The sequence below is a fragment of the Electrona antarctica genome (genome assembly GCF_951216825.1).
Source record: "Electrona antarctica genome assembly, chromosome: 24".
NCBI lineage: Eukaryota > Metazoa > Chordata > Actinopteri > Myctophiformes > Myctophidae > Electrona > Electrona antarctica.
The window spans coordinates 30,150,282-30,176,954 of NC_136803.1; the positions used below are offsets into that span (position 1 = coordinate 30,150,282).

Below are 26,673 nucleotides of genomic sequence, written 5' to 3' on the forward strand. Positions count from 1 at the left end.
TGACATAGGCCAGGCTGGCTCTGTAGATGGACAGGGGACTGCATTCCCGTCACTGAGAGACCATCCAGACTCAGTGAAGGAAGGGATGTCCGGCTTGGCGATGCACGTCCCTGCCAGGGATGATTGTCACAACAAACAGTAGAACAAAACAAAATACAGCCAGAGGGATGTCTTTCTGCAAAGAAACACCCCAGAACAATAATATCTTTCGTGGTTAGAAACCATGAGTTTGTATTTCTAGCTCATCTGGTTCAGAATTTAGAGCCAAACCTATTTTCTGGGTGCTAGTATTGTGGTGGCCATATTGGATATCATGGAAACTTCCAATACAAAAAATTATGGTATTCATATCATTGATCAACCTGTGAAGTTTTGTGGAAATATCCCTCAGTTAAAAATGTTGCCCTATTCACCCGCATTATAGGCTAATGGGGGCTAATATTGTGGTGGCCATATTGGATTTCCAGCAAAGAAATTGACCGGTGTGTCCACATAGGTTGTGATTCTATTGGGTCATAGATATTTCTGGTGGACAACCTTTGATGTTATGGCAAATGCAGGTATCCATAAAAGGGTAATAGGATCTGACAGGAAATGTAAAGTATTTTCTTTTTCATGTTTGCAGCCATTTTGACAATATGCAAGCTCAAGAAAATATGTTCCTTCTGTGCCATGAATCTTAGCCAATGGATTAATATTGCTTGTGTTTGTCAAAACAGTCAACAATCATGGTAGAAATCATGGTAAAGCACTATTTCGGGTAGCCACCATCTTGTAAATATGCACAATAAGGGTCCAGACACCCAATAATGAAAATAGGTATTCCATTGAGTCTCTCATGGTCAGAAACCATGAAATAGACACCAAGTTTGCATTTCTAGCTTATCTGGTTCAGAAGTTAGAGCCAAAACCAATTTTTTTGGTGCTAATAATGTGGCGGCCATATTGTGGCGGCCATATTGGATTTGATGGAAACTTGCAATACAAAAAATGTTCGTATTCATATCATTGATCAACCTGAGAAGTTTCGTGGAAATATCTCTCAGTTTAAAGTTTTGCCCTATTCACCCCCCATTATAACTAATAGGGGCTAATATTGGGGGCGGCCATATTGGACTTTCGCAACAAAATTGACCGAGTTGTCCATATAAGTTGTGATCCTATGGGGTCATAGATATTATTTCTGGTGGACAACTTTGTATGTTATGACAAATGCAGGTTTCCTAAAAAAAGGGTGGTTTGCCCCCTGGGTAACATGCAGATTACGGTAAATAATAACATTTTGTTAGCTATAACGAAAGCTGTGTTTCTCAAAAAGCCTGGCTGAAATATCCGTGTTCTATATCTATTTGTTCTTCCAAGGCTTCTGCCAATTATTATTTAGTGGCGGAAGATAGCTTTCCAAACCACCCAGCCTTATCCCATTCTAGACGGGAACCCCTTGTGGTGTTCTAACTAAGCATTATGTTATACTTTAGCTATTGAAAAATAGCAGATCTACAAGCTCATAGCGCGGCACCGAGTGCCGCGCTACGAGCTTGTAGGTCTGCTATTTTTGAGAAATCGTGAAAATACGGCACAAATCTTTGATTATATATTCTTTCAGAAGACTTTTTTATTTATTTTGACGTCAGGCATAAATGCCTTATACTGGGTGGTTTGGCATACTCTGAGGGGTTGGCAATTCCGCACGACTGAGTGACCAGTAGCTATAGCGGTACGGGAGCCATGCCTGGCTACGGTGTGTATAGCTGCCAGCCTTCAAATCTTTGGCCCCTGGTCGTGGAATGCTGCTGCAGCTCAGACTAAAATTGGCCTTGAAAGTTCCTTTTGAGAAGTTTCAAAAGGATCATCTTGGAGGCACATGCAGTCCAACAACTGCACATGTTCGGCAGGGACCGATGAACCCCCACCAGGGCCCCTGGGCCGGTAATTCTTGCAGGGCCCCCATAGCACGCGTGCGCCCGACATTTTCGTGTTTTTATCAAATTTTTTTACCTAAATTTAACTAAATCAATGGCCAATGAAGGGCCCCAGACACCCTTTTTGGGGTGTCAAACCCAGTACTGCACTGTACTGAGAGCCAAGGGCCCCTGGGCCACTGGCCCAATGGCTAATTTGTCCCTGATGTTCGGATGTGTACTGGCCTTTGCACAGGCCCATATATATTATTTCTTTCTGTTTAATGTACAGTGTGTATTCAAATGTACATTGTGTATTTACTCGGAAATGTCTTGCGCCTGGTCATTGTTAGTGTACCATTGTTGGAGATTTGTTGTATACTTTGTATAGGTTTCTGGAGGTATTTCATGGATGTATTATTTGGCTGTTGTGTAAATTTGACATGTACGATGTAGCATTGAAGTGTAATTATGTATTCTGCCTCTTGGCCAGTTCACACTTGCAAAAGAGACTCCGTCGTCTCAATGTGTTGTTACTGGTTAAATAAAGGTTAAATGAAAATAATAATCATAACGGTGCAATTGGTTAGTGGTGTAGAGAGCTGGATGGACAGCTTGTGCCTGATTGGCTAGTTCTGGTCCATAGCCCAAGTCAGCGTGATCTAGTACGAGAGCAGTGTTGTTTTTGGCAGCACATTTAGATTTTAGTTTTAGTCATAGTCTCTTGAATAGTTTTAATTTACTTTTAGTCACATTTTTCACCTGGAATGTTTGTGTTGGTCTAGTTTTAGTTGGCTAAATGTCATAAGATTTTAGTCTACTAAATCTACAGTTGATTTAGTCGACTAAAATGTATTTTGGCGGGCCTTGATGCCGCCATAATGACTGATTTTACACTTGCTGAAAATAAATTGTCAATATATTTAGTCTTAGTTTTAGTCATCATAGCTTAGTTTTCATTTAGTTTTCGTCAGTGAAAAAGGTAGTCGACGAACATTTTTCGTCTTAGTTTTAGTCGGCGAAAACAACCCTGTATGAGAGTGACAACACTAGTGTTGACTCCCATTGTAACAATGGAATGCGGAAGTGCTCATTCTATCTCAATGGCATAGTTCCAATGTTTGGAACTATAGCCCATAGCACCCCGCTCTTCTACGGCTCTGGCCAAGTGTTGGCAGCAGCCACGCTTTACTGTAGTTTGAGAGCGAGAGGTCATGAAATGTATTTGCTTTTTGTGGTGTATTATGGAACTAAAATAACTAAAATATAACATTTAGTTGTCTCTCCTAAAAATGAGAGATTTAACTTCTGCTCTGACAAACACCAGTTGGGGCAGCTGCAGGGGGCCGTATGCTAAATAGATCTGGCTCGCTGATAGCAGCAACTAGCCAGGGGTCTGTTTGAGCCATTCCATGTGTATTCGGCTTCTTTATAAACTGTCAGGACTATCTGTATGTGCGTTAGTCTCCTGAAGCCGTGAGGCTGAAGGACGGCTGGTCCATGGTGTTGATCTGCTGTTTTGTACTCTGTGCAAATAAATCTGGACTCCGAAACCTTCATCTGCCTGCCTGTCTGCCTCTGACTTTTCTTCTGAGTATTAGTCTAAGAATTGTGCAAGTCAAGTCTTTATGTTTGTTTGTGGGCTACTGTATATAGGGAGAGAAAACTGTTCTTCTCTGTTAGCTCATTTACGTCACTTGGGCACAACTAAAGACTAGACCTGTACGTGCCTGTCGGCCACCGGCCTACTTGAGAACGTTAACTTGGGAACCTAATAATACCCGTTGTCAACTTGTCATAGCTCCCGTTTTAACTATCTGTCTGTGTCCCTTTTGTGCCCATCTATTATACATTTGAAAAGGTGTGCCCAAAAGGTGTGCCCAAACCAGGAAAATAAAGTCACCAGCTACTACGTCACTGACACGCTGCAACACGCTGCAACACACACTGCAACAACACACTAACACGTCACAGACTTACCCTCCGCGTCTTTCGTTCCCTATCTCCTCATGTCGCGCCGCACGCCCACACTCAACACCAGCCGCCTAAAAATTGTCATTGCACTGCCACTAAAGCCGCCTCCCGTCCACACGCGCAAACAATATCAATATCAATAATAAACACAAACACGCCACAAGCACCGACACCCCCGCCTAATTTGTTGCCACGTCTATGACAACAAGCACAGAAAAAATGCCATTCAACACGCTACTTACACACACTACCACTCGCTTACAATACGCGGACCTGGCAACACTACATTCCCTCTCCCATTTGCTCACAGCCCACCACGTGACCCACACACACACATACCAAAACCAAGTAGAAGAAGAAGAACTACACAGCGCACACTCTGATTCTAACTTGGACACTTACCATAATGCTAACACGACCGCGTCGACACCTGGCGTGGTACAAGCGGGACAAACCCAGGCGCATATATGGATACCAACAACAACACTACACGCACACGCGCGCGCTGCAACAACAAACAGCTACGTACAGTGTGTGTGTGCGTGCGTGCGTGCGTGCGCGGGGGGGGAATTTGGATCGCCTCGCGATGCCGCGACAATGGCACTACACTACACAGGGCTCGACAGTGCCACTACGTACTCGCATTTGCGACTTACAATATCACCGTGCGAGTTGTAACATTCACTTTGTAGCACCGCTGCGACTACACAATCCAAACTTCTTTACAGCTACAAGTTGCGCCGTTTACATCCACAACAATGTGTCACTCTCTCGGTTCTGCACCGCTGCTGGAGAAGTATAGCACTGTCGAAGGCAGCGCAACTACTCCCCCCCCCCCCCCACACACACACACACACACCCCAGAGAGGGAGGAGAGAGAAGAGAGCGAGAGAGAGACAGAGCACACACGTCTTCACGTAGGAAGAGAGATAGACAAAGACAGCGCTTTCCAGTCCTTACCTTTTCTCTCACATTGTTTTCTTAGCTTTGTGACTGACCAATGAGAAGCAGATTGTATTGTCTGCAAAGCAACTATGTGTCTGTCACAAATAAAAGTTCTGTCCAGCAAGCCCATGTCATGTCAACACAGACAAGGCAGCTGTGCGCGCGGTGACTCCTGCAAATTACACTGACCCAATATTATTTTGTACAACCTAGCAAAGCATAACATATGATGGTTTGGAGAATAGGCTGGTCTCTCTTTTTACAAGACATACGCCATTGCTTACAGGTTCTCAACCTTTTTAATTTCAAGGACCCCCATAACTCTGACAGTAAAACCAAATGGACCCATAAGAGTCCCATTTGATTCCATTTGTACAGTATCAGAGTTAAAAGTTATAAAACAGTCCATTTGTACACTCTCAGAGTTACACACCTGTAGGGTCCACTTGGTTCCATTTGTACACTCTCAGAGTTACAGACCTATAATGGGTCCATTTGGAACCCCCTCAAGGAACCATGAGGGTCCCTGGATCACACCTTTGAGAGCCACTGCTTTCAAAAAATACATAACTAATATAGAGCATATTTGATCAATTTAATGTTAGGCTACAGATTATTTTGACATCTGAATTTAACAGAACCGCCCACGCACGACACATGCACATGCACGACGTGCACGCGCATGTCCACATCCACATGCACGCGCGCATGTGTCCTCTTTTTGCTCATTCAGAATATGGTATGCCTACACACTTAAAATAATGCAAACACGCAAATTGCGCAAACGACTGCATCGACACCTGGCGTGGAACAAACGGGACGAACCGAGGCGCATATATGGATAAGAACAACAACACTACACGCGCGCGCGCGCGCGCGCACGCGCTGCAACACAAAACAGCTGCATAAAACGCGTGTCACTGTGGACTTCTGTATCTGTGGACTTCTGTATCGCAACGCGGGGCAACGCAACTCTGGGATGAGCGGGCCGAAGGCCCGCGAAATTCTAGTACTGTATATGGAGATCTCTGTATCTGTCTGCCTGTGCCTGAAGAGTGCATACCGACTGTGAAAAGTGTACTAGTTAAGTAATCAATTTGCAGGTGTGGCTGAGGCAGAGGCTGGGAATTGCACAGGTGAGGGGACTTAGGCTGATTAGGCCCACTGGCAGAGCCTGAGCAGAGCCTTTTGTGGTGGTTCTGGAGAACCGTGGGTACGACCGACTCAATACCGGGCACTGCACTCCCTGTGGGGGTGTGGAACGTGTGTGTCGAATGTGAAGTCGTTGGGGAAAACGGTTCTCGAGTTACGTGCATTACAACCGTACACACGCACGCAGACGTGGCGCATTTATAGTAGGATTATTCCAGTCATTTTCCTTTCCCACTCCTTCCCTTCTTACCAATACCATTGACCCCAATATTCCCTATTTCGGGGGATCACTCGCCAACAAAATAGCAGATTTACAAACTTGTGACATGTTGATACACATTTGTTTGTGGTCACTGCTGTTTTATCCTACTGACTGACTCCACTGCCAGTGAGGAGCCCCCATTGAGAGTTCACAGAGCCTTCGACCTACAGTATACTGTACTCCTTCCACCCAACACTCCCTGCTGATAGGTCGGCACCTGTCAAACATCCCCTGAATACAGGCCAATTAGACACTTGGGTTAGGGTTATATATATTTTCAGTAATGGAATAGAGATTAGAAATGAGATCAGAGTGAAACCTTGTTAGCCTATTAATTATGTCATAGATGACATGACGTCAGAGATGCAGGGATGTTGCTGTGCTGTTTAAGTTTCACCTAGCAGATGGCTGCTCAGACGGTCATGATGAGTGCCCCGGGGGGGACGGACAGGTCATTTAAAAGTTAAATCAGGGACACTTCAACACTCATTACTGGGAGGGCCAGTGAAGCCAAGCGATGACTATCAGACAGCTTCCCCTCTACCCACTAGACCGCAGATTTTCCGCTCAACCTCTTTTAATTTCAAAGGACCCCCAGTTAAATATGCATTAAAGCGCTGTGGGCAGAGCCCCATTTCATTAGATTTTGTGTATCTCTGGGGCCGGTCTACACTGTAGGCCAATCCTTAACTCTGAGGGTGCACACTAGCCTGGCTAATAAGCCAGACTCAAATCACACTGTCGTGTGGTATTTGAGTCTGGAGATGCTGTGTATGGATCTTGTTTCCCGGGGGGCTGGTTCAAACATTTTCTCTTTGACGCAATTGGTCAGAGCTACTGTCAGTCAAAGGTCTCAAGCATTGAACGTCACTGTACCAAAGCCCGCCCATATTGCATACCGTGTCCCGATTGGCCACACCAGTTCTCTGGTGTAGGAAATGGGCGTACAATTGAGCCTCTCCAGACCGTAATCCGCCGGCAGGCAATTCTTTTTGCCAACGGCTGATTCGGTCTGGCTTATTAGCCAGGCTAGGTGCACACCGTCAGAGTTAGAGATATACGTAACTCTCCTCAAGGACCGCTGGGGGGGTTCCGCAGACCCGATGCCGACAGCCAGCATTGAAGATGATCACGCAATGTGTTTAGGTGCACTTGTTTAGGTGTCTATGTTGGGGATGGACGCCGCAGGAGCCCCCGCTGCCATCCTCTTCTCCATGTTGTATCTGATTAGCCGACTCCCCTGCGTGAGCTGTGCCGCCTCATTGGTGAGATGGCAGGCAAACAACAGCCAATTGCGGGGCTGCACCATGTAGGCAAAGCGCATGAAGAGCAGCGAATAAGCGCTCAGGGCAAAGGTCATTCTGCCACTGATGATTTCGGGGCTCTTCTTCATGTCGGCCAAGGCTGCCACGGGAAGACCCCAGTTGGCTACCGGACCCCAGAAATGTGTGCTCGTCAAATACTCCCTGAATGTTTTGCTCTTCAGGTGATCGACGGCTCTCCGCGCGAGAGTCCCCGCCATGTTTTATATATAGGCTGTTGAACAACGTAGTGAGTTGAGATGAATATCCGTGGCAGCGATCGCGTTGGCTTAGAACACTATTGTGTGAAACACTTGAGACTGTTGGCATGTGTGAGTATGTATCTTCTCAGACGTTTATGTCTTTGTCTCTGCTGTGTTGTGAGGGTTAGATCCGTTCCTTTTATACATTTCTTGCTGATGTGTAGATGTCCATATTTGGGTCCCTGGCCTGCAATGGAATACATCCATATTTGGATCGCTCATTTGGATGAGCTTGTAGATCTGCAATTTTTCAATGGCTAAATTATAACAATGTTTAAAACACCAAAAGGGGTTCCCGCCCACACACACACGCACGCACGCACACACACGCTGCATCATCATCAGACGATAAAAGGCATCGCTCACTTCACACAGGTGTGATTTTTTCCTTTCATGTTCTAAAAAGTAACTGTTTTGGATGTACAAAATGTTCACAGACAATGACGATAAAGCAGTGAGATCATGTTTGCCATCAAACTTAATTCAGTACTACTGTAGTTGTGTCCCATTGTATATATAGCACAGTAATCAAAACTTCTAATTTACAGCTGTGAGTGTTTTTCCTCCACCATTATAGCTGCTCCTTTGGTTGATGTGAAAAGTGTTCTAGGAAGTGCAGGCTAAAGTAGTCTGAAGGGTGCATTACATGCAGCCTTCAAATTGGGGGAAAGTAGACCGCATTTGAAGGGTGCTCTTGAAGGAGCTTACAGAAAAGGTCTCGGCACGCTGCTGTGATGTAATCAGCCTTCAAATGCAGCTTTTGAAGTGTTCTCTCCTCTGCGTCATTAGTGTCCGCATATACCCTAGGTGGGGTTGGCGAAAGGGCCTTTCTGTGTGGAGTTTGTTCTCCCCGTGTCCTAGGTTACCCTTACAAAAACATGCAGTAATCCTGGTCTCAATAGAGAGTATGCGCGTGACATCATCATCAAACCCGGAAGTTATGCAGGAATGCCTACCAAGTGGCAAAAAACTACTTGCTGGCCTTGATAGCCCATATATCCAAACAGAAAAGTCCTATCTGATTGCATTAAACAACGTTAAACAATGTTAAACTCACTTTGCATGTTGCTTTGCCACTCGCTTTGCCACTCGATGTGCCATTCACTTTAAGCATGCGCATACCCTCTATACTGCCTCCCCCTGGCTAGCCAGGGCGCCTGATGGAGGGGAAAGGAATAACGTGTTCCCCTCCATGCGCTACGTCCAACCGGGGAAAACTCCCACATGTCAGATGAAAAGAAGCGGCTTGGACTCTGCATGTATTGAAGGAAGCATGCAGGTCAGTCCATTTCTCCCCCCGGGTTGGCAGGGGGAGTGTAGCGCCCAGGACTACATTAGACAACCGACACACAAAAAACAGCTAATCTCAATCCGAGGCAGAGTCACACAGTTTTTTAAGAAACTACAATGTGCTATTTTTATTGATGACATGACATTTGACCATATGATCAGTGATGTTTTTGGCAGCAATTTTTTATTTTAGTTTTAGTCATAGTCTTTTGAATAGTTTTCCTTTAGTTTTAGTCACATTTTAGTCACCAGGAATGTCTTAGTGTTAGTCTAGTTTTAATCTACGGCTGATTTAGTCGACTAAAATGTGTTTTGGCGGGTCTTGATGCCTTCCTAATGATGATTTTACACTTGCTGAAAATAGCAGATCTACAAGCACACACCGCGACGCGTTGTGAGCTTGTAGATCGGCTATTTTCAGCATGCAACCAAGTGTATAATGACTTATACTGGGTCTCTTGTCCACTAGTCCCTTCCTAACATTTTAGTCTAGTTTTTATTTGTTGACGAAATTGTCAATATATTTAGTCTTAGTTTTAGTCATCATAGCTTAGTTTTCATTTAGTTTCCACGTAGTCAACACTGACCATGTCCATGATGATAGAATATATGAACAGGAGATGATGTCCTGCTCGAATATTTAAACATTACAGCCACTGGGTGTGCGGTTAGGGACCATGGAGATCTGCAAACAGCGGCTGTTCTCACGTCAGTACATTATGTCTGAAGTAAGCTGCTCGCTCTCCCATGCTATTGTGTTAACATGTCCTCGTCACTGGCATTTGTGATGTCCTTCACAGATGCTCATCAGTTTCATGGGAATTCTTTACTCATGAATATTCTAACTGTGACAGATGTTGCTCTTGGCCGGTTGATGCGTCGTAGACAGGTTCATGTGAATTTTAGGGCGGCTGTGGCTCAGGAGGTAGAGCAGGTCGTCCAATGATCGCTGGGTCGGCGGTTCGAATCCCGGCTCCTCCTGTCCACATGTCCTTCGAAGTGTCCTTGTGCAAGACACTGAACCCTACATTGCCTATTTGCCTCCAATGAGTCAGTCAGTGTGAGCTCGCCACCATTAGTGTGTGAATGTGGGAAGTGAGGATGCTGGCTGTTCGCCGCTTCACCTCCCAATGTGTGAATGAATGAACCATTGTAAAACGCTTTGAGCACTTGGAAAAGCACTATAAAAATGCAATTCATTATAACCTTCACATTTTGTATAGCACCATATCTACTTAAAATACGAAAAAGAGCTCTTTTCAGAAGGTATTGCGGTGACGGCCGTGGCCACAGGGATGTGGTGTTTGGTGTTCAGAGGCGAAGGTCTTTGTCTCCCAGAGAGGAGAAGCACCTCTCCACGCTGACATCTGTCACGTCTCGCAGAGAAGACGGCTTCCATCGGGGACTGTGGTCCGTAAACTTGCAAAGCACCTTGTCTTTGAAAATTACTTTTGAAAAAAAGTTTGTTAAATGTAGAACGAAACAAAACGAAAATACATCGCATGGATGCAACTGGGACGTATCCTCAGTGATGTATCCCAAGGTCATCAGGGTTTCGGGTCTCACGAACATCATACCCCTCACTCGGGTGACCCAGCCGGGGTGATCAAGTCCCGACTTACGTCCCAGTAGCTACCCTCGATCAGACCCACTAGGGAAAGACCAGGGCCACACAATCCGTTGGAACCACTCCGGAACTACTATGACGGGACTGAGAGGTTCTATTCTGGCATATGGAGGGACTAGGCTCTGTGGGTTGACTCCAGTCCGGGCCCCTCCTACGTCTCACCAGGTCCACTCCTGCTCTCACCAGGAGTACAGCTAGGACCTGTGCGTTGCACCAGACTCCCAGCACCAGACACTTCATTCAGGAGTGGTGGATTCTTGAGATGCAATGGTTCTGCAGGCTCCACCTCTGGGCAACGGTAGTACTGCAGGCTCCACTTGCGGCTCGAATGGCCTTCCTAAAGGCCTCACCGAAGGTTTTTGGGCTTTCTCCTCACTGTCTCACCCGTCTCTCCGGTGGTCACCAGACTGGTCACCTGGTTGTCACATAGTCTAAAATTGCTCAAATCCTGAATTGGTTTGTGTCGTGTATCCCCGGGGTATGGCTGGTATTGTTATTATAATAATGTATCGAATCATAATCGTTATTTCATTTTAGAGAAACATAACATGCACACCGGTCCTTATACTTAACTACACCATGCTGTTGCACAAACCCATCTAATAAAGAGAGTTGCGATATTGAGGGGGCAGAAAACAGCACGGTCACGTGGTTCATGTACTCGCGCGAGCCCCATAGACTCCAATGCATTCCGTAAACTTCCGGTTGTCCCCATTTGAAGCCTTCAAATAGGGACAAACCAATAGAGGTCTATGTAGAAGATCGGCGCCATTGGACTGAAGCCCCATGAAGTGAACGGAGTTTGCGTAACTCTGTCTAATACTCTATGGCTCTGCACACACCTAAACACAGCCAGCCAATCGTCCAGCCGTATACAGGAAAGTACTCACGGACACACACCCATAACCAGCCCCCGCACTCTATCTATCACTCCCATGCAGGTGTGCACATGCCACATGCACACAGAAGTCCCACTCCAATACCTGACACACACACACACACATACACACACACACACACACAGTCACACACACACACACACACACACACACACCTCACCTGGAGAGTACGTGGAGTCAGGCTGGAACCTGTCCGCTCGGCTTACTGTCATCCTCCCGCAGGGTCACAACTTCCCCTTCCCTTTCCGAAGCGATGCGACGCGGCGGGGCCTTGATTGATCTCTCCTAGCTGGCAACCGCGGAGGGATGTGGGAGAGGAAAGCGCGGGGGAACTCCGATGTAACTCCGCTGTAACCCTGACGCGCTGCAGACGCCAACTCACTCCTTGATTGATCGATGCGTTGTGGGGCTTCACCAGGAAGTGTTTGAGGTTCGTATGCGTTAGGCCGCATGTGAACCCCCCCCGACCCCAACTAACTCCGGCACGCACGCACGCACGCACGCACGCACACACACGTAGGATTCATGCATGAAACCAGTATAGGGTTAATCATGGCCAGGCCCAACGTTTGGCCCCAGGGAGTAGCATGGGTTTCAGTATCTTATCCATCGAAAGCCCCCCTTCAAGCCGAGTGCCAAAAAAGCGCCCTAGCCTGTCGTGGGTGATAAGAGAGACTGGCAACGCACCAGACTCTTGGTACGCCACGCATGCTTCCAGCCAGATGCCTCTTTAAGAAAATGTCGTCCTGACAAGAGGATTGAAAACGGTTGCCGGCTCCATATAGCAGACGGCAAAACCGGACATTTTATAGATTTCTATAGCTAATAGCTATATGGTCTCTGTAACCTCATAAAGGATCCTTCTTTTATTTTATGCATTTGAGATTTTCACAAATGTAAAGTGCACTATAAATAAAAATCCATTATTAGTATTATTAACCTTGTAGCCCTGATGAAGTGTAATTAATAAAAATTAAAAATATTTATCTGTGACAAATATTGGCAAATAATGGGTGTGCCGACGGGTGACCCTACTGGTCCCTGGATCAATTTATTGTGGTTAGTCAATTTTTCTTTTAAGTACAGTAAATAGTTCTATTATGGTATATATTGTTGAGTTGGAAATCAAACCAAATCGTCCTTTAAGTGTATTTACTGTACTGTAAGTATAAACGTACAGTATGGGAGATTTTGCAACTAAGACCAAATCAGGCTCACTGAGAACTCCTACTGTATACAGTACATATATAACCACACAAACACTATTCTGTGCATGCTATCATATGTCGCATTGCATCATATGTCGCATCCCCCCCTAACCATTGTGGTTAGGGGGGGGGAAACGGACCACAACAGTGTCAAATCCTAGTTTAACCGGTTCCATTTGTAGCCTGTATAGCTCACAATGTGCTGCATTATGAGCTTGTGGATCAGCTATTTCCGCTGCCTTTGCATGACACTGTTATGCGAACGTTGAAATATGGAGATACAACAAGGTCTCTGCCCGACAGCAGCCAAAAAGTGTGCCGTGCGTGCTGAGGGCTGTTGCTGGCCATCGAAGCAGACAGGTGTCAGGTCTTATCAGAAGTTTGCTCCAGTGACCAGGTGGAAAACCTTGGAGGAGCCGAGTGACTCACTCAGGCCAAAGGGACTGTTCCGTGAAGCCTGTCAGTACTTCAACGCACACACACACACACACACACACACACGTATGCGCGCACTGCACGCACATGTCACGCACACAAAACACTAACACTGTGAGGCATCAGCCGTGCACTGCTGCTGAGCAGCTCAGCTTAGTCTGGTGTGACATAAGCATACCCACGGGTAGAGCTAGACCCAGTGGCACGCACGCACGCACACACACACACACACAGTTTGTGATTTTAGAATTAATTTAGTTTGTCTCTCACAGTATCTCAGATTTAAATTCTTCTATTTATGTGTGGTTTGGGAGTTGCACAACTCCGTTTTCTATTTTGCACCTGCTCTGACAACAGCAATAATTGAATTGAATAATATTTGTGTCTGCATGTGCGCGTGCGTGCGTGCGTGTGTGCACGTACATGCGCACGCACGCACGCACGCAGCTCACTGTTGTGAAAATAATTGCTGTAGCAGCGTCGGTCGTGTAAATGCACGAGAGGCGAGCGGCGAGCCAAACCCCCCTCCCCCCTCACACACGCAAACACAATGTCCTTTTATACTTTTCTCTACACTCCATCAAACACACTCTTCCTCCTCCTCCTCCTCCTCCTTCATGCACTCCTCCTGCTGTTCTCCCACCTCACCACCACCACCTTTAACTCTGCACACACACCGCTGTCTCCTCCGCACAGTACACTCCTCCTACACTTTGTGGTCCTCAGTGCCAACATTGGATGTGGAAGGTACCCAGTCCCAGCCAGGGCGTCATTTGGGGTTCCTTGGGTGTCACGATATCTGATGTATACTTTTGTATACTTTTATTATGTAGTGTTGCCCTAGTGTTTCCTGTTCTGCCTAGTGGTGTTTGCCTGTCTTGTCTCACCTCCTTGTGATTACTAGTTTTCTCCACCTGTGTCCTGTTAGTCTCCCAGCCAATCCCAGTGTTGATTGTAGTTGTGTGTCTAGTCTATTTAAACCTCCCTGTGTTCAGTGTTCCCTTGTCAGATTAATTATAAGTCAATGTTACTGTGTATGTCCTGCTACACCTTACTGTGAGTTTTATGTTAATAAATATATTGGACTGCATCAGTTTGCCTGCCTGGTTCTGCTTCTGACATTGGGGTCTTTTGTTCATATTGTGTGCACCTCTGAATGTGTTTTTTTTTTATTCATCTTGGTTTTAGATGGACACTGCTTTCTTTCTGCAACCATTAAACATAATACTCGACTCCCTATTACGAGTCGTTACAGGTGAAAAACGGAAAACACAAAACAAAACAACAAACAAACCGCATAAATAGCCAATCTTGCAAGCTCACAAAGCATCACATTGTAGATCGGCTACTGTTTGTGAAATCGCCTCAAGTAGTCATATTTTTGTGTTATTGTCTGAGAACTCTTGCAAACTAAACACAGATGGAGAATAGAGACTATTAGGAGATGAAAGTGCCTGTCGATAACTAGTTTTGGACAGACATGATAACGATGATCACAGAAAGAACCTTCTGGCAGAGAAGCTCTAGCTGCCTCGTTTAAATTATAAGCTCAGATCCTGCACTCTAATTGGGACTTCCCAAGTTTATTTTCATCTCTGTGTTTTCAAAACAAAGCAAAAATAAAAGTACCGGTAATTTAAAGAGGCTTTTAACCACTGAACCAAAATGTGTGTGAAATAAACATGGAGCCCAACAAATACAGTTTCACACTCTGTTGACAGGATCGTAATGACGCATGCACACACACACACACACACACACACACACACACACACACACACACACACACACACACACACACACACACACACACCTGTATTACTATACTAATGTGTTAGCGTGACAATTACCATGTTTACCTTTTTTGTGTGCCATTTTTAATCCTACCCATAAAACCTGAGTTACACTTTTAGTGAGTTTCGGTGTGCAGTGTGCACTCACCGAACATAGGCGATCTATACAAGCTCACAATGTGTTGTGCTATGAGCTTGTGAGCTTGTAGCTCTGGTGTTTTGGCTCTTTGCAACACTGGTGCGTGACTTCGCATGACTCCATCCCTCGATCCAGCCCTAAAAACCCAGCATTTAAATGCCTAACCTTAACGCCAGCCTAAGTTATTTTTTTTTTTTAATGTTTTTTTTTGTGGCTTTCGCCTTTATTTTATATATTTTACTAGAATTTCGCAGGCCTTCGGCCCGCTCATCCCAGAGTTGCGTTGCCCCGCGTTGCGATACAGAAGTACACAGATACAGAAGTCCACAGTGACACGCGTTGTATGCAGCTGTTTTGTGTTGCAGCGCGTGTGCGTGTAGTGTTGTTGGTGTTGTTCTTATCCATATATGCGCCTCGGTTCGTCCCGTTTGTTCCACGCCAGGTGTAGATTTTTTCTGTGCTTGTTTTCATAGACGTGGCAACAAATTAGCAACAGTAGCCAATGGGAAAGAAGGATGCAGTGTTGCCAGGTCCGCGAGTTTTAAGCGTGTTGTAGTGTGTGTGAGCAGGGCTCGACGCTTAGCATTTTTCCAAGTAGCACGCAAATTATTTTAGGAGCACGATGAAAAGTTATGAAATAATGTGTTTGAGGGCCCTCCTATCCTATATACAGCTTTAGTCCCCACACGTCTCAATATTTGCCATTGACAATGAACAGAGAAATTAGGTCAAAATTCCGCAAAATATGACGTAAATTCAAATATATTATTATATATATATGTTTTGTAATTTAATTTGTTTTGTTTTGAATAATTTACTTATAAAAAAACCTGGCAACCCGCACCCCGCGGTCATTTTCCGCTAACCTGAGCGGGGCTCCCTAGCCTGCTGGAGGGGGTCACATCATCCCATGCACCCTCGAGAGGAAAAAAAAGGAAAAGAAATGCAGCCTTGAGCCACCAATGTGGTCTTGTGGAGCTTGATCACCTCCTCCTCCTCCTTTCCCCAAATTGCCAATCCCAATAAATCCAAAAGTAGCCTAGTGTGAATACTTCCACAGCCTAATTACTAAAGGATGAACTATCAGTCTTCTCCAAAATCTTGACAACGCATTGTAAACAGAGACAGGAGCCGTGTGTGTGTCACACCAAAAGTGGTGACCTATAGAATCCTGTACATATAAGCATCACGCAATCGTCACCCCTACACAGCTGTCATTAATTAATGGTCGTGACTTGATTGCCTATGCGTTCAAGTTATATAGGGTGAAAAGCGTGAAATGCACAGGCTCATCTTACGTCGCTGCTGGCTGCCACTGCCACTCTCTCTCTCTCGCTCTCTTCTCTCTCCTCCCTCGCTGGGGTGGGGTGGGGGGGGGGGGGGATTAGTTGCGCTGCCTTCGACAGTGCTATACTTCTCCAGCAGCGGTGCAGAACCGAGAGAGTGACACATTGTTTTGGATGTAAACTGCGCAACTTTTAGCTTTAAAGATCGGATTCTGTAGTCGCACCGGTGCTACAAAGTGAATTGTACAACTTGCACGGTGATATTTTATGTCGCAAATGCGAGTACGTAGTTGCACTGTCGAGCCCTGTGTAGTGTAGTGCAATTTGCGCTGCATCGCGCGGCGATCCAAATTCCCCCCCCGCGCGCGCACACACACACACACTGTACGTAGCTGTTTGTTGTTGCAGCGCGTGCGTTTGGTGTTGTTTGTTGTTCGTATCCATATATGCGCCTCGGGTCGTCCCGCTTGTAGCACGGCAGGTGTCGACGCGGTCGTGTTTGCATGATTTGAACTGTCCAAGTTAGAGTCAGTGTGTGCGGTGTGTAATTCTTCTTCTTCTTTTGGTATGTGCAGACTGCAGAGCCATGTCTTTTCTAAGGCTCTGGGTATGTGTGTGGGTCACGTGGTGGGCTTTGAGCAAATGGGAGAGGGAATGTAGTGTTGCCAGGTCCGCGTATTGTAAGCGAGTGGTAGTGTGTGTAAGTAGCGTGTTGAATGGCATTTTTTCTGTGCTTGTTTTCATAGACGTGGCAACAAATTAGGCGGGGGTGTCGGTGCTTGTGGCGTGTTTGTGTTTATTATTGATATTGATATTGTTTGTGAGTCTGGACGGGAGCCGGCTTTAGTGGCAGTGCAATGACAATTTTTACGCGGGTGGTGTTGAGTGTGGGCGTGCGGCGCGACATGAGGAGATAGCCGTGGATCGACGCGGAGGGTAAGTCTGTGACGTGTTAGTGTGTTGTTGCAGTGTGTGTTGCTCCTGCTTCGGCTTCGGCACCCAGCGTGTCAGTGGCGTAGTAGCTGGTGTCTTTGGGTATTGGGTTGCGTACATGTTTTCAATTGTATAATAGATGGAGGGACAGACAGTAGGCTGACAGGAAATGGGGAGAGAGATGGGGGGGAAGACATGCAGTAAAGGGCGTCGGGATCGGGAGTCGAACCCGCGGCACACTGCCAGACTGGATTACCAGCCAAGGTGCCTGGACCACTGAGCCATGGCCCAGGCCGAACTATCTTTTACTTGTAAGCATGATAACTGTAAAAATATGCTCTGGTGAGGACCAGGAAAATTGTCCTCAACAATGTATTTCTTAAATCTACTATACTTGTGTGGGCCAACCTCACAAGTATAGAATAGTAGCCTAATACTAGGACAAACACACATGCACGTAGACGCGAACACACACACACACACATGCACACGCCCAGAGGCTGTCAGGGAGCCTCTGATCTTGGTGGCGTTAACCGGAATGGAGAAAGACATGTGGCAGGATGAGAGCCGTGTACCATAAAACCTCCACTGGGTCACACACATTGTTCTTGCTGTGTGTGTGTGTGTGTGCGTGCGTGCGCGGAATGTGCACAATGTGCATGGGTGGGTATGATGTGAAAGTGTCAGTGTGTGCATAGGAAATACGTGTATGTCTATGTGCATTTACGTGCTGGATCGGATGCGTCTATGTGAGTGGGTGCAGTTTCGAAGTTCTTGTGTGTGTGTGTGTGTGTGTGTGTGTGTGTGTGTGTGTGTGTGTGTGTGTGTGTGTGTGCGTGTGCGTGTGCGTGCGCATGCGCGTGCGTGTCGCTAGCGTGCGTGTCGCTAGCCATCCTAATAGGCAGGAAATGTTAGCAGCCCGCTGGGCTGTGAAGGGCTGAACTCACCTTGGCTGCAGAGGGGGAGAGACGAGAGAGAGGGGGGAGAGAGATAATTGGATAAATACAGACAGACAGATAGATATGTGGATGTCTGTGTGGGAGATAAAGGACAGGGAATAAAGGGGGAGAAATGCAGTGGTGGAAAGTAACTATAAAAACTAAGTATTGACTACTCTGCTAATGCTACTTTTTTTGCTTACATACTGTATGTTTCAAGTACAGCCTACTTTGACATTGTAAGTTACTACGATTACTTTGTAGATTTGTCTTATTACAAAAATGTACATGAAGAAAGTCATCCCTGAAGTACATTTTGGAATATATGCTCTTTATTTGTAACAGAGTATTTTCACATTGTTGTGTTATTGAGATAGAGAGAGAGAGAAAGAGAGGGGTACCTCCTTTGAAAGGGTGCTGGAGCATGACTCCAGCCAACCACACGCACGCACGTGTGCACACACACGCACACGCAGAGAAAGAGAGAGAACTGTCACTGACCAATGAAGAAGATTTGTTTTTCTCTCTCCGGGATGCCAAACCCACTCTCCACCTTTTGCTCAATTAACTTTACATTTCCAGACGTTTCGCTTACTGCTATCACACCCACCTAACACTAACATGGGGGGGGGGGGGGTGTGGGAGCGGCAGTGACGGATAATAGCTGCTCACACACACACAGACAGGGGCAAGAAAAAAAACTAAAAACTGTCTCCGCCACCTCTTCAGCTTGGTGGAGATAAAAATAGCAACAACTGCATCGGCTATTTTTGCAACTTCCGTGCAAAGCTTGCATGTTGAAGAAATGCATTAAAAAAATCTCTCTCTCTCTCTCTCTCTCTCTCTCTCTCTCTCTCTCTCTCTCTCTCAGCATCTTCTAATGTGAGCCCCTGCAGTGGAGCAATGCAGCCTTTTCTTTTCACAGCAGACGTTTTGACAGGTAAACACAGCTGAAGGTAATAACATTAATTGTTGTTGCTGTGTTTCATTCAGGTGTCAGTCAGTGTGACCGCTGCTGCAGCCAGGCCAGAGCAAATAAATAGGAGGGAATAAATAGGGGCTCACAAAACCATAGCCTGGTTAACCACTCAGCCTTGAAAACATCTCATTCAAATGCAATGGGATTTCAAGGGGGAGTGGTTAACCATGCAGGCTAACAAAATCACACGTGCACCAAAAAATATGAACTGCACCATAAGTGTTACCACTTTAAGGTTTTCAAGATGAAATGGTTTATAAATATAGAACAGTGGTTTTCAACCAGTGGTCCGGTGACCACCAGTGGTCCTTGAGGGGGTCCCAGGTGGTCCCCAGCTAATTGGTTTAGAGTTTGTAACCAAATGGACCCTTTTAGAGCTTTAACTCTTGAGAGCGAAACCAAATGGAGCCTTAGGGCCGATTCATACTCCTATTTTACCTCTGTTTCGGCGCTGTATTGCCGAAATGATTTCGGCTCGTCCACCCCCCCCCCCCCCCCCCCGAACCTCAAATGACGTAACATTGTAGGATCTACAGAGCCGAACCGACTTTTATTCGGCTCTAAAATAGGAGTAAAATCGGCCCTTACGGGTTCATGTTACGCTCTCAAGAGTTAAACATCTGCATTACAGCTTACTTAATTTACAAGAAGTCTATACACAATTAGAGAATGTAGAAGAATTGTTATCTTGATCAATGTTAACCATGACAAAATATTCTCTAGTTTGTAGTCTGCAAGGCTATAACTCTCATCAAATGGTGGTCCTTGGCTCAAATGCCGAATAAGTAATGGGCCTTGGTATGAAAAGGGTTGAAATCACTGATATAGAATTATGATGATGATGATTATGATGATGATGATGATAATGATGATTATGATGATGATGATGAAGTATGCACAATTACTACACCATGAACCACTGCAGTAGGCTACGGTGTGTACTTTTCCAAACCACAAATGCCGTACACAGAGCGGGCAAAGCACTCTCAAGGGGCCCGTCTGATATTAAATCAGAACACAAATTGTCACTTTATTGAGCCAAGCCGAGCCGCAGGTCAAGCAAGGACACGGAAATAAAACGGGTTGCCAGTCGCGATACAATGGACGAACCAAGGACGGCACACACACGTCACTCTACCACGTACTCTGCATCGATTGGTGAATGGTTCATCATCGCGTGTCACCGACAGTGACATGCCATGTGGGGGGACGGGGACGGGGACGGGGACGGGGGGACGGGGGGGCGGGACGGGGGGTTCATGTCCCTCGCCCCCCAAAACGTCAGAATAATAAACGAATAAATGAGAATTTAAAAATACTTCTTTAATATACAATGCCAGGTTCTCCAAATGATCTGTCATCTGTCTACTTCAAAATTACATTTTATATACATTTGAAAACTTGTGAAACGGGACATTCTGCATAATGAGTACTTTTACTTTTGGTACTTTTAAGCATATTTTGATGCTATTATTATTAGTAGTAGTAGCAGTAGCAGCAGCAGTAGCAGCAGCAGCAGCAGCCTAGTAGTAGCAGCAGCAGCAGTATTTTGAATACCGAACTTGTACCTGTAACAGACTTAATAAGATATTGACGATTTTTTTAACTTAAAAATGTAGTACTTCTTCCATCACTGGTTGTGCTTGTGGCATGCACGTGTGTGTGTGTGTGTGTGTGTGTGTGTGTGTGTGTGTGTGTGTGTGTGTGTGTGTGTGTGTGTGTGTGTGTGTGTGTGTGTGTGTGTGTGTGTGTGTGTGTGTGTGTGTGTGTGTGTGTGTGTGTGTGTGTGTGTGTGTGTACGTGTGTGTGTGTGTGTGTGTACGTGTGTGTACGTGTACGTGTATGTGTGTGTACGTGTGCGTGCGTAACCTGTGTTTCTCTAGGCATGATGACAGAAGAGTCATATAGGATTGCACAGCTGTATACCGTAGTGTGACAATTGAGTATTGATTCAAAGATTAAATCATTCAGAATGTGGTCCCTTAGGCGGGAAAAAAAATATATTTATTACAATACAGAAGCACAGAAGAGCACCCTTTATTCTACCATTGCCTATACCTACATTGTGTTACAATATGTCAATATTATTTAGGTTACTACATTTACCCAGAAATTTAAATATATTAAACAAATCTCAGTGAAGAGGTAGATGGAAGTGGGGCATAGAATCAGGAAAGGTTAAGTGGCTAACCTGGTGCAGTATACTGTAACTACCTCTCAAATCGGCCATTATGATTTTGGGGGATAATTATCTCACATCATGCAATTACTGCAATATGACGTATATCTTTTTGTTTTTTCTGTGCACGATTAAACTTAGGCCGCTATCATTTATTGAAAAATTAGGATCTAATTCATGCCAGCATTTTTTTAATTTGAGCTCTTATTTTGAAAAGCCGCCATTTCCGGTCCATGAGCAGTATGTCTTAACCTAGGAAACTACATGGAGCGGACAGGCCTTGTTTACCATCTGAAGCCAGACCGGAGCTCTGCAGAGCTCCAGATCATATCTGTGCCGTCAAAGAAACGCTGTTTTGACCAAAATGCCATCTGGGACAAGGAATAGGAGATACAGGCGATTGAAAGAAATGGATAGAATGGATTATTATGGCGACGACGATTTAAGATGGGCGATCCAGTGCTGTGCTAACAACACAGCTAGCTAACCGGCTAACGTGAGTAGCATTATGGCTCGAGCAATCGAACGCGCCATAAAAGCGCAATTGCCGTAGGCCGTCGCCAATGGCGTTAAGCGTCAGTATCAAAATTAGGCTTCAATTGACTTTAATTGTCGGCAATGGCGCTGAAAGTATTAATACACTTTGGCTTCGTAGAGCAATATTTTTGTCTCGATATATCGTCGTTTTTAATAAGTCCTATACTACCCAATTCCTATGCCTCCATTTCCTTTTATCTGATATTCAGGGGTCACTGAATCATTTTTGAAGCACCCATGGAGTCCTTGGTATTGATTTCTTGCAATATGGATGATCTACGAATTTAAGCTTGTTCCTTGCTGTAAATGGCTCAGGTGCAGCGCGTCAGCCAGAGCTCTGGATTGTAAATGTAAAATGAAGAGGCATTTGAACACGCCTCTTGGAGACTTGCCGGGAGTGTGACGACCAATTGAGGCCAGTGTTATTTATCGTCAATATTTTTGTTTCCCAGTTAGCTCCGGGTAGAAAGCAGCTATTTATTTTCGAGTGGTGCGACCACTCCAAGGCACAGAAATGTCCCTATGTCCACGTACCTGTCCCTATGTCTACATACCTGTCCCTATGTTTAGAGTACCAGTATGGGCAAAAGTGGCGCTGTTGTGCTAGAAACAGAGAGAGATAGTGTTGCACTGGTGCCTGCTAATTACAGAGAGAGGGGGGAGAGAGAGGGGGAGAGGTGTCTGCTAAATGCTAATTCCCCCACACAGTAACTCTCAACTCATTTCTCAACCGTTTCGGACACGGGGCGGCTCGTCGGAACCGGGCTGGCACCCTGGGCGCGTTCCTGTGTCTCTGGAAGTTCCGGGGACCCACCGGGGACCCCCACACGGAGTTGCACCACTCAGTTCACACGGGTGTGATTTTTTCACTTACCATTAGGACGACTTTCACCATCTACCTATCTTCATATAATTGGTCCACACACCACACTATAGACTCTATAGCGCATACCCTCTAGTAGAGGGTATGCGCGTGACATCATCAAACCCGGAAGTTATGCAGGAACGCCTACTGAGTGGCAAAAAACGACTTTCTGGCCTTGACAGCCCATACATCCAAACTGAAAAGTCCTATTTGATTGCATTGAACAACGTTAAACAATGTTAAACTCACTTTGCATGTTGCTTTGCCCTTTAAGCATGCGCATACCCTCTATATGCACGTGATGATATGGTAGCATTTTTGTCTACCCTGTCTGTGTCTCAGAGTAGGGCTGTGGACAGTTCAGAAACCTGCCTACCATATATTTTATATACTTTTATAATGTGCATTATTGAGGACCAATAGACACTGATCAGAAGTTTGGAAGCGCTTGTTGGATATCATGTCACTCAACGGCCCTGCGTAGTGCGCAGGTACCACCTGTTTTGAATGTGCACATAATGCAGGAGGCAGCAGGACGTTGCTTTACTGAAAGCGAGCGCTTCCAAACTCCAACACAATCACAATTTCTTGACAAAAGTAGCTTATAACATTTCTACAGTGGCTTTTTATGAAACAAACACTTTTTGCAGAGAGAAAGCTTTTCATACAGCTGCAATGTTGGTGAGTTTATAGAAGTCATTATCCAATTAGATAGGACTTGGCAAGAAGTAGCAGTTATTTTCAAAGGGGCGTTGTAAATGACCCAAGGCACTGTATTTTGTCTTTGTAATTATTTGCATGCAACATGTGTCATACTTTTATTTTGAAGGGGTTTTTTGGTTTTGAGTTCAGTGTGAGGCTGAGAGCCTGGTAACTTTCCACTGGGTTTTCTTTTTCAGTGGTCATTTTCAGGTATCGCCCAGGATAGACAATTTCCCAAGTTGTTCCCTGGGGTCATATTAGCCAAGAACATTTGAGATATTCTCTCCTAAATGAGGTGCATACTGTACATATACTGTAGCTTAGCAGGTCCTCTACTAATAAGGAAGACAGTGCTGGATGCTATAGGGCTGATACTGCCTTTGTGCACTGTCTGCTCAATTATTTAGATAAATGATTGGAGTGTTTACTCATTTCCTTGTTCTCCAAGTGCACCCCGTCCATGTTAAGTCCTTGGACACTTGCCCTGTTGTTGTTTGACAAACACTCCGCCTTGTAAATCGCTGTAGAAATGAGCATGTGCTTAAATGGCTTTAATAAGTTATGTAAGTCCTTGGATCGACAAAAAAAAAAATCCAGCAAGGTGCTCTTCCGTAGAGGTGGGCTAATGTTAATGCAAAAAAAGACGGTGACGAAGGAGATTATGTATTTCCGTGTGTTTATTTGGATAATATTTGATCCTTCATTTGACCCATATACAGATTATTTATTTGTACTCCTAATGGCATGCCGGTGTTTTTACCAGCGTGACTATCGGACCTCTTTTACAGACTGGGTCATTCTCTTTTAGAGAAAAGATGAACTTGGCATGAGCTAAAAAGTACAGATGAATGGTTCTCAAGACTGGGGCATTTACCAAAGCCCACTGCAAAAATCGATCCCCAGCCGGGGTCATATACCAAAGACTGTAAAAACGGCCTTTGACTTTGATACCAGTTAAGATGAGCACCAACAGCAAGCCACTTAAAGCTGTGAGTGGCCACGGAAATGGCGGCTATGGGCATGTCATATTAGTTGACAGGGAAATATTGATTTTGTGTCCCAGACTCCCGTCTGCGTTTTGGGCTTGAACGCTTTAGCTTTGCAGAGAGTGGTATTAATCTGCCATGCACAAAGCACTCCGCTGACACTATGAGGCCGTAATGGCATGTTTGTTTTGTGTGTGTGCTACAAAAGTCTTGTCTAGCCTTTGTTCTTGTCGTATTGAAGAGATTTTCTGGGGAGGATTATCGAGCAACATTCAACAGTGCTTTAATTACATGGCCTCGCAGAACCGGCGTCGATTGATCTAAAAATAAGAAAATAATATGAGAATAACAACCATGTCATTATTGATCTTGAAAGTGGATAGTGGAAAGTGGAGTGATTTGCCAAATGACAAAGAAAAGTGACAAAGCTGTCCGATTGCGCTGAAAAGCCCAAGGCTGTGGAAGTCATTTCTCTGTTTGTTAAATGCTATACCCCGAAGTCAAAAAAACAGATCCCAAATCAATAGCAGCTTTAATTAAAGGTTTTTGGGGGGCACATAAATAACTGATTTAATGCCAAGTTGACCCAGCCAATCAAGTGAAAAAGAGTCAATTACAGCCCGGCGGGCAGATAATTCAAACACACACAACTAAGGCCACTTTTAAACCAGGCTTATAGCTTCCATGGCACTTCTAGAAATGTACCTTTCAATTCAATTTTTGGGAATTGTTTTGTGTTGATACAGATTAAAAATGAACAAAGGAAACAATTTCACCATGTCAAAACCACCAATAAAACATTGGGTTCCCTGGGGGGGCTTAGCCGCAGTATATTGCCGATGCCCAGTCTTGGTTCTTCCCTTCTTGTGACAGCAGCCCAGGGACTCATAGCATTGTAATTCTGCTCTCTGAAGCACATGACATGAAGGACACTGAATTGCCAGGTTAGGAGAAAACAGGGCCCCCCTTTCTTGGCCTGCGCTTGATAACGGCATATCATAATTACCTGTCAGGAGCGTTTCAACCTGTCGTCTTAGATAAACACTCTCCTTGTGGACTCAAACCATGGCACTGAGTGGGGATTTTTATGCATTTTTTTCCCCTCTTTTCCGTACGGTGTTTTTATTTCAGGGTGAGGGAGGGCACGGAGGGTGGTTCGAGGATAAGAGAATGTTGGGTTGCAAAACTCCTGACACTCGGTGGTGTTAACATGCAGCGCCGCTCCGAAGACGTGTTCCACAAGTCAGAAGGTGTAAGCTTCAATGCCCCCCCCTCCCCCCTCCCCTCCTCCATTGTGAAGGAGACTATATTATGCAGCACGGGGTGAACTGGCTGTCTGTGTGTAGAGTCAGCAGCTCTCGCCTGCTCCGACACAGTACGTGACTTGACCTTGTTGGATTTTTTTTTTCTTCTTCTTTACAGCATAAGTCCTCTGGACCCAAATTTACCCACTTTTGGCCAAGAGTGCACTCAACACATGCAAGTGCGGCTTTTGTTAAAAGCCAGCAAAATGCTCTAGGCGTGTGAGATTAAGTGCAGCGTGCACAAGGGGGTGTCGAGATCACTTTGTAGTATCCTAGCGCATGAGAGCAATCGATCCACTGATGATGACTGTAATGGCTGTTGATAGCGGATAGTACTTTCATGACTCACTTTCCAGTCACTTATGTTCAAGTTATAACCATGGCAACTGCCTATTCTGAATACACCATTAAACATTGTGGCAAGTGACCATGCAGCACTCATTTGACGCGACAATTATTGGGCTTTCCTGTCACGTTGCATGTTGATGAGGGTCATTTACGCTTGCAAGCCTGTCGATATGCAACTCCAACGGCACCAAGTCCGCTTTTCACAGTGGCTGCAGACTTGTTTTCAATGTTATTTACTCGACATGTCAACCTACTAGTTATTACAAGTCGGTACTTGAGAACGGTACTTCTAAATTGTAGTTGCCGGAACTACCGGGAACGTCAAACAACGTAACAAGGGTGTGGTGTCATGTCAACCATACAGGTGATGCGACGGGTGCTTAAGTCACTATACAGTACAACTTGAGACTGCTGAGAGTGAGAATGT

The 26,673-nt window shown here is 45.3% G+C and overlaps 1 protein-coding gene and 1 long non-coding RNA gene across 3 annotated transcripts in view; one reads left to right on the forward strand and one right to left on the reverse strand.

The window, feature by feature from the left end:
• Positions 1-19,262, forward strand: part of LOC306917427 — a 100,174-nt gene extending 80,912 nt beyond the window's left edge. Inside the window, exon 4 of one of the 2 annotated variants that reach the window (XR_013789169.1) lies at positions 19,218-19,262. This is a non-coding gene — a long non-coding RNA (uncharacterized lncRNA). Of the gene's footprint in view, positions 1-1,634; positions 1,792-19,217 lie in introns of those variants that run through there. The other variant, XR_013789170.1, reaches the window with a different exon arrangement.
• LOC306917141 (mitochondrial pyruvate carrier 1-like) lies at positions 7,391-7,756 on the reverse strand (the record flags this gene model as incomplete). The annotated part of the gene is made up of 1 exon (XM_079495275.1): positions 7,391-7,756. The coding sequence occupies one exon, from the start codon at positions 7,754-7,756 to the stop codon at positions 7,391-7,393; it is 366 nt and encodes a 121-aa protein (XP_079351401.1).
• Positions 19,263-26,673: the final 7,411 nt, after the last annotated feature.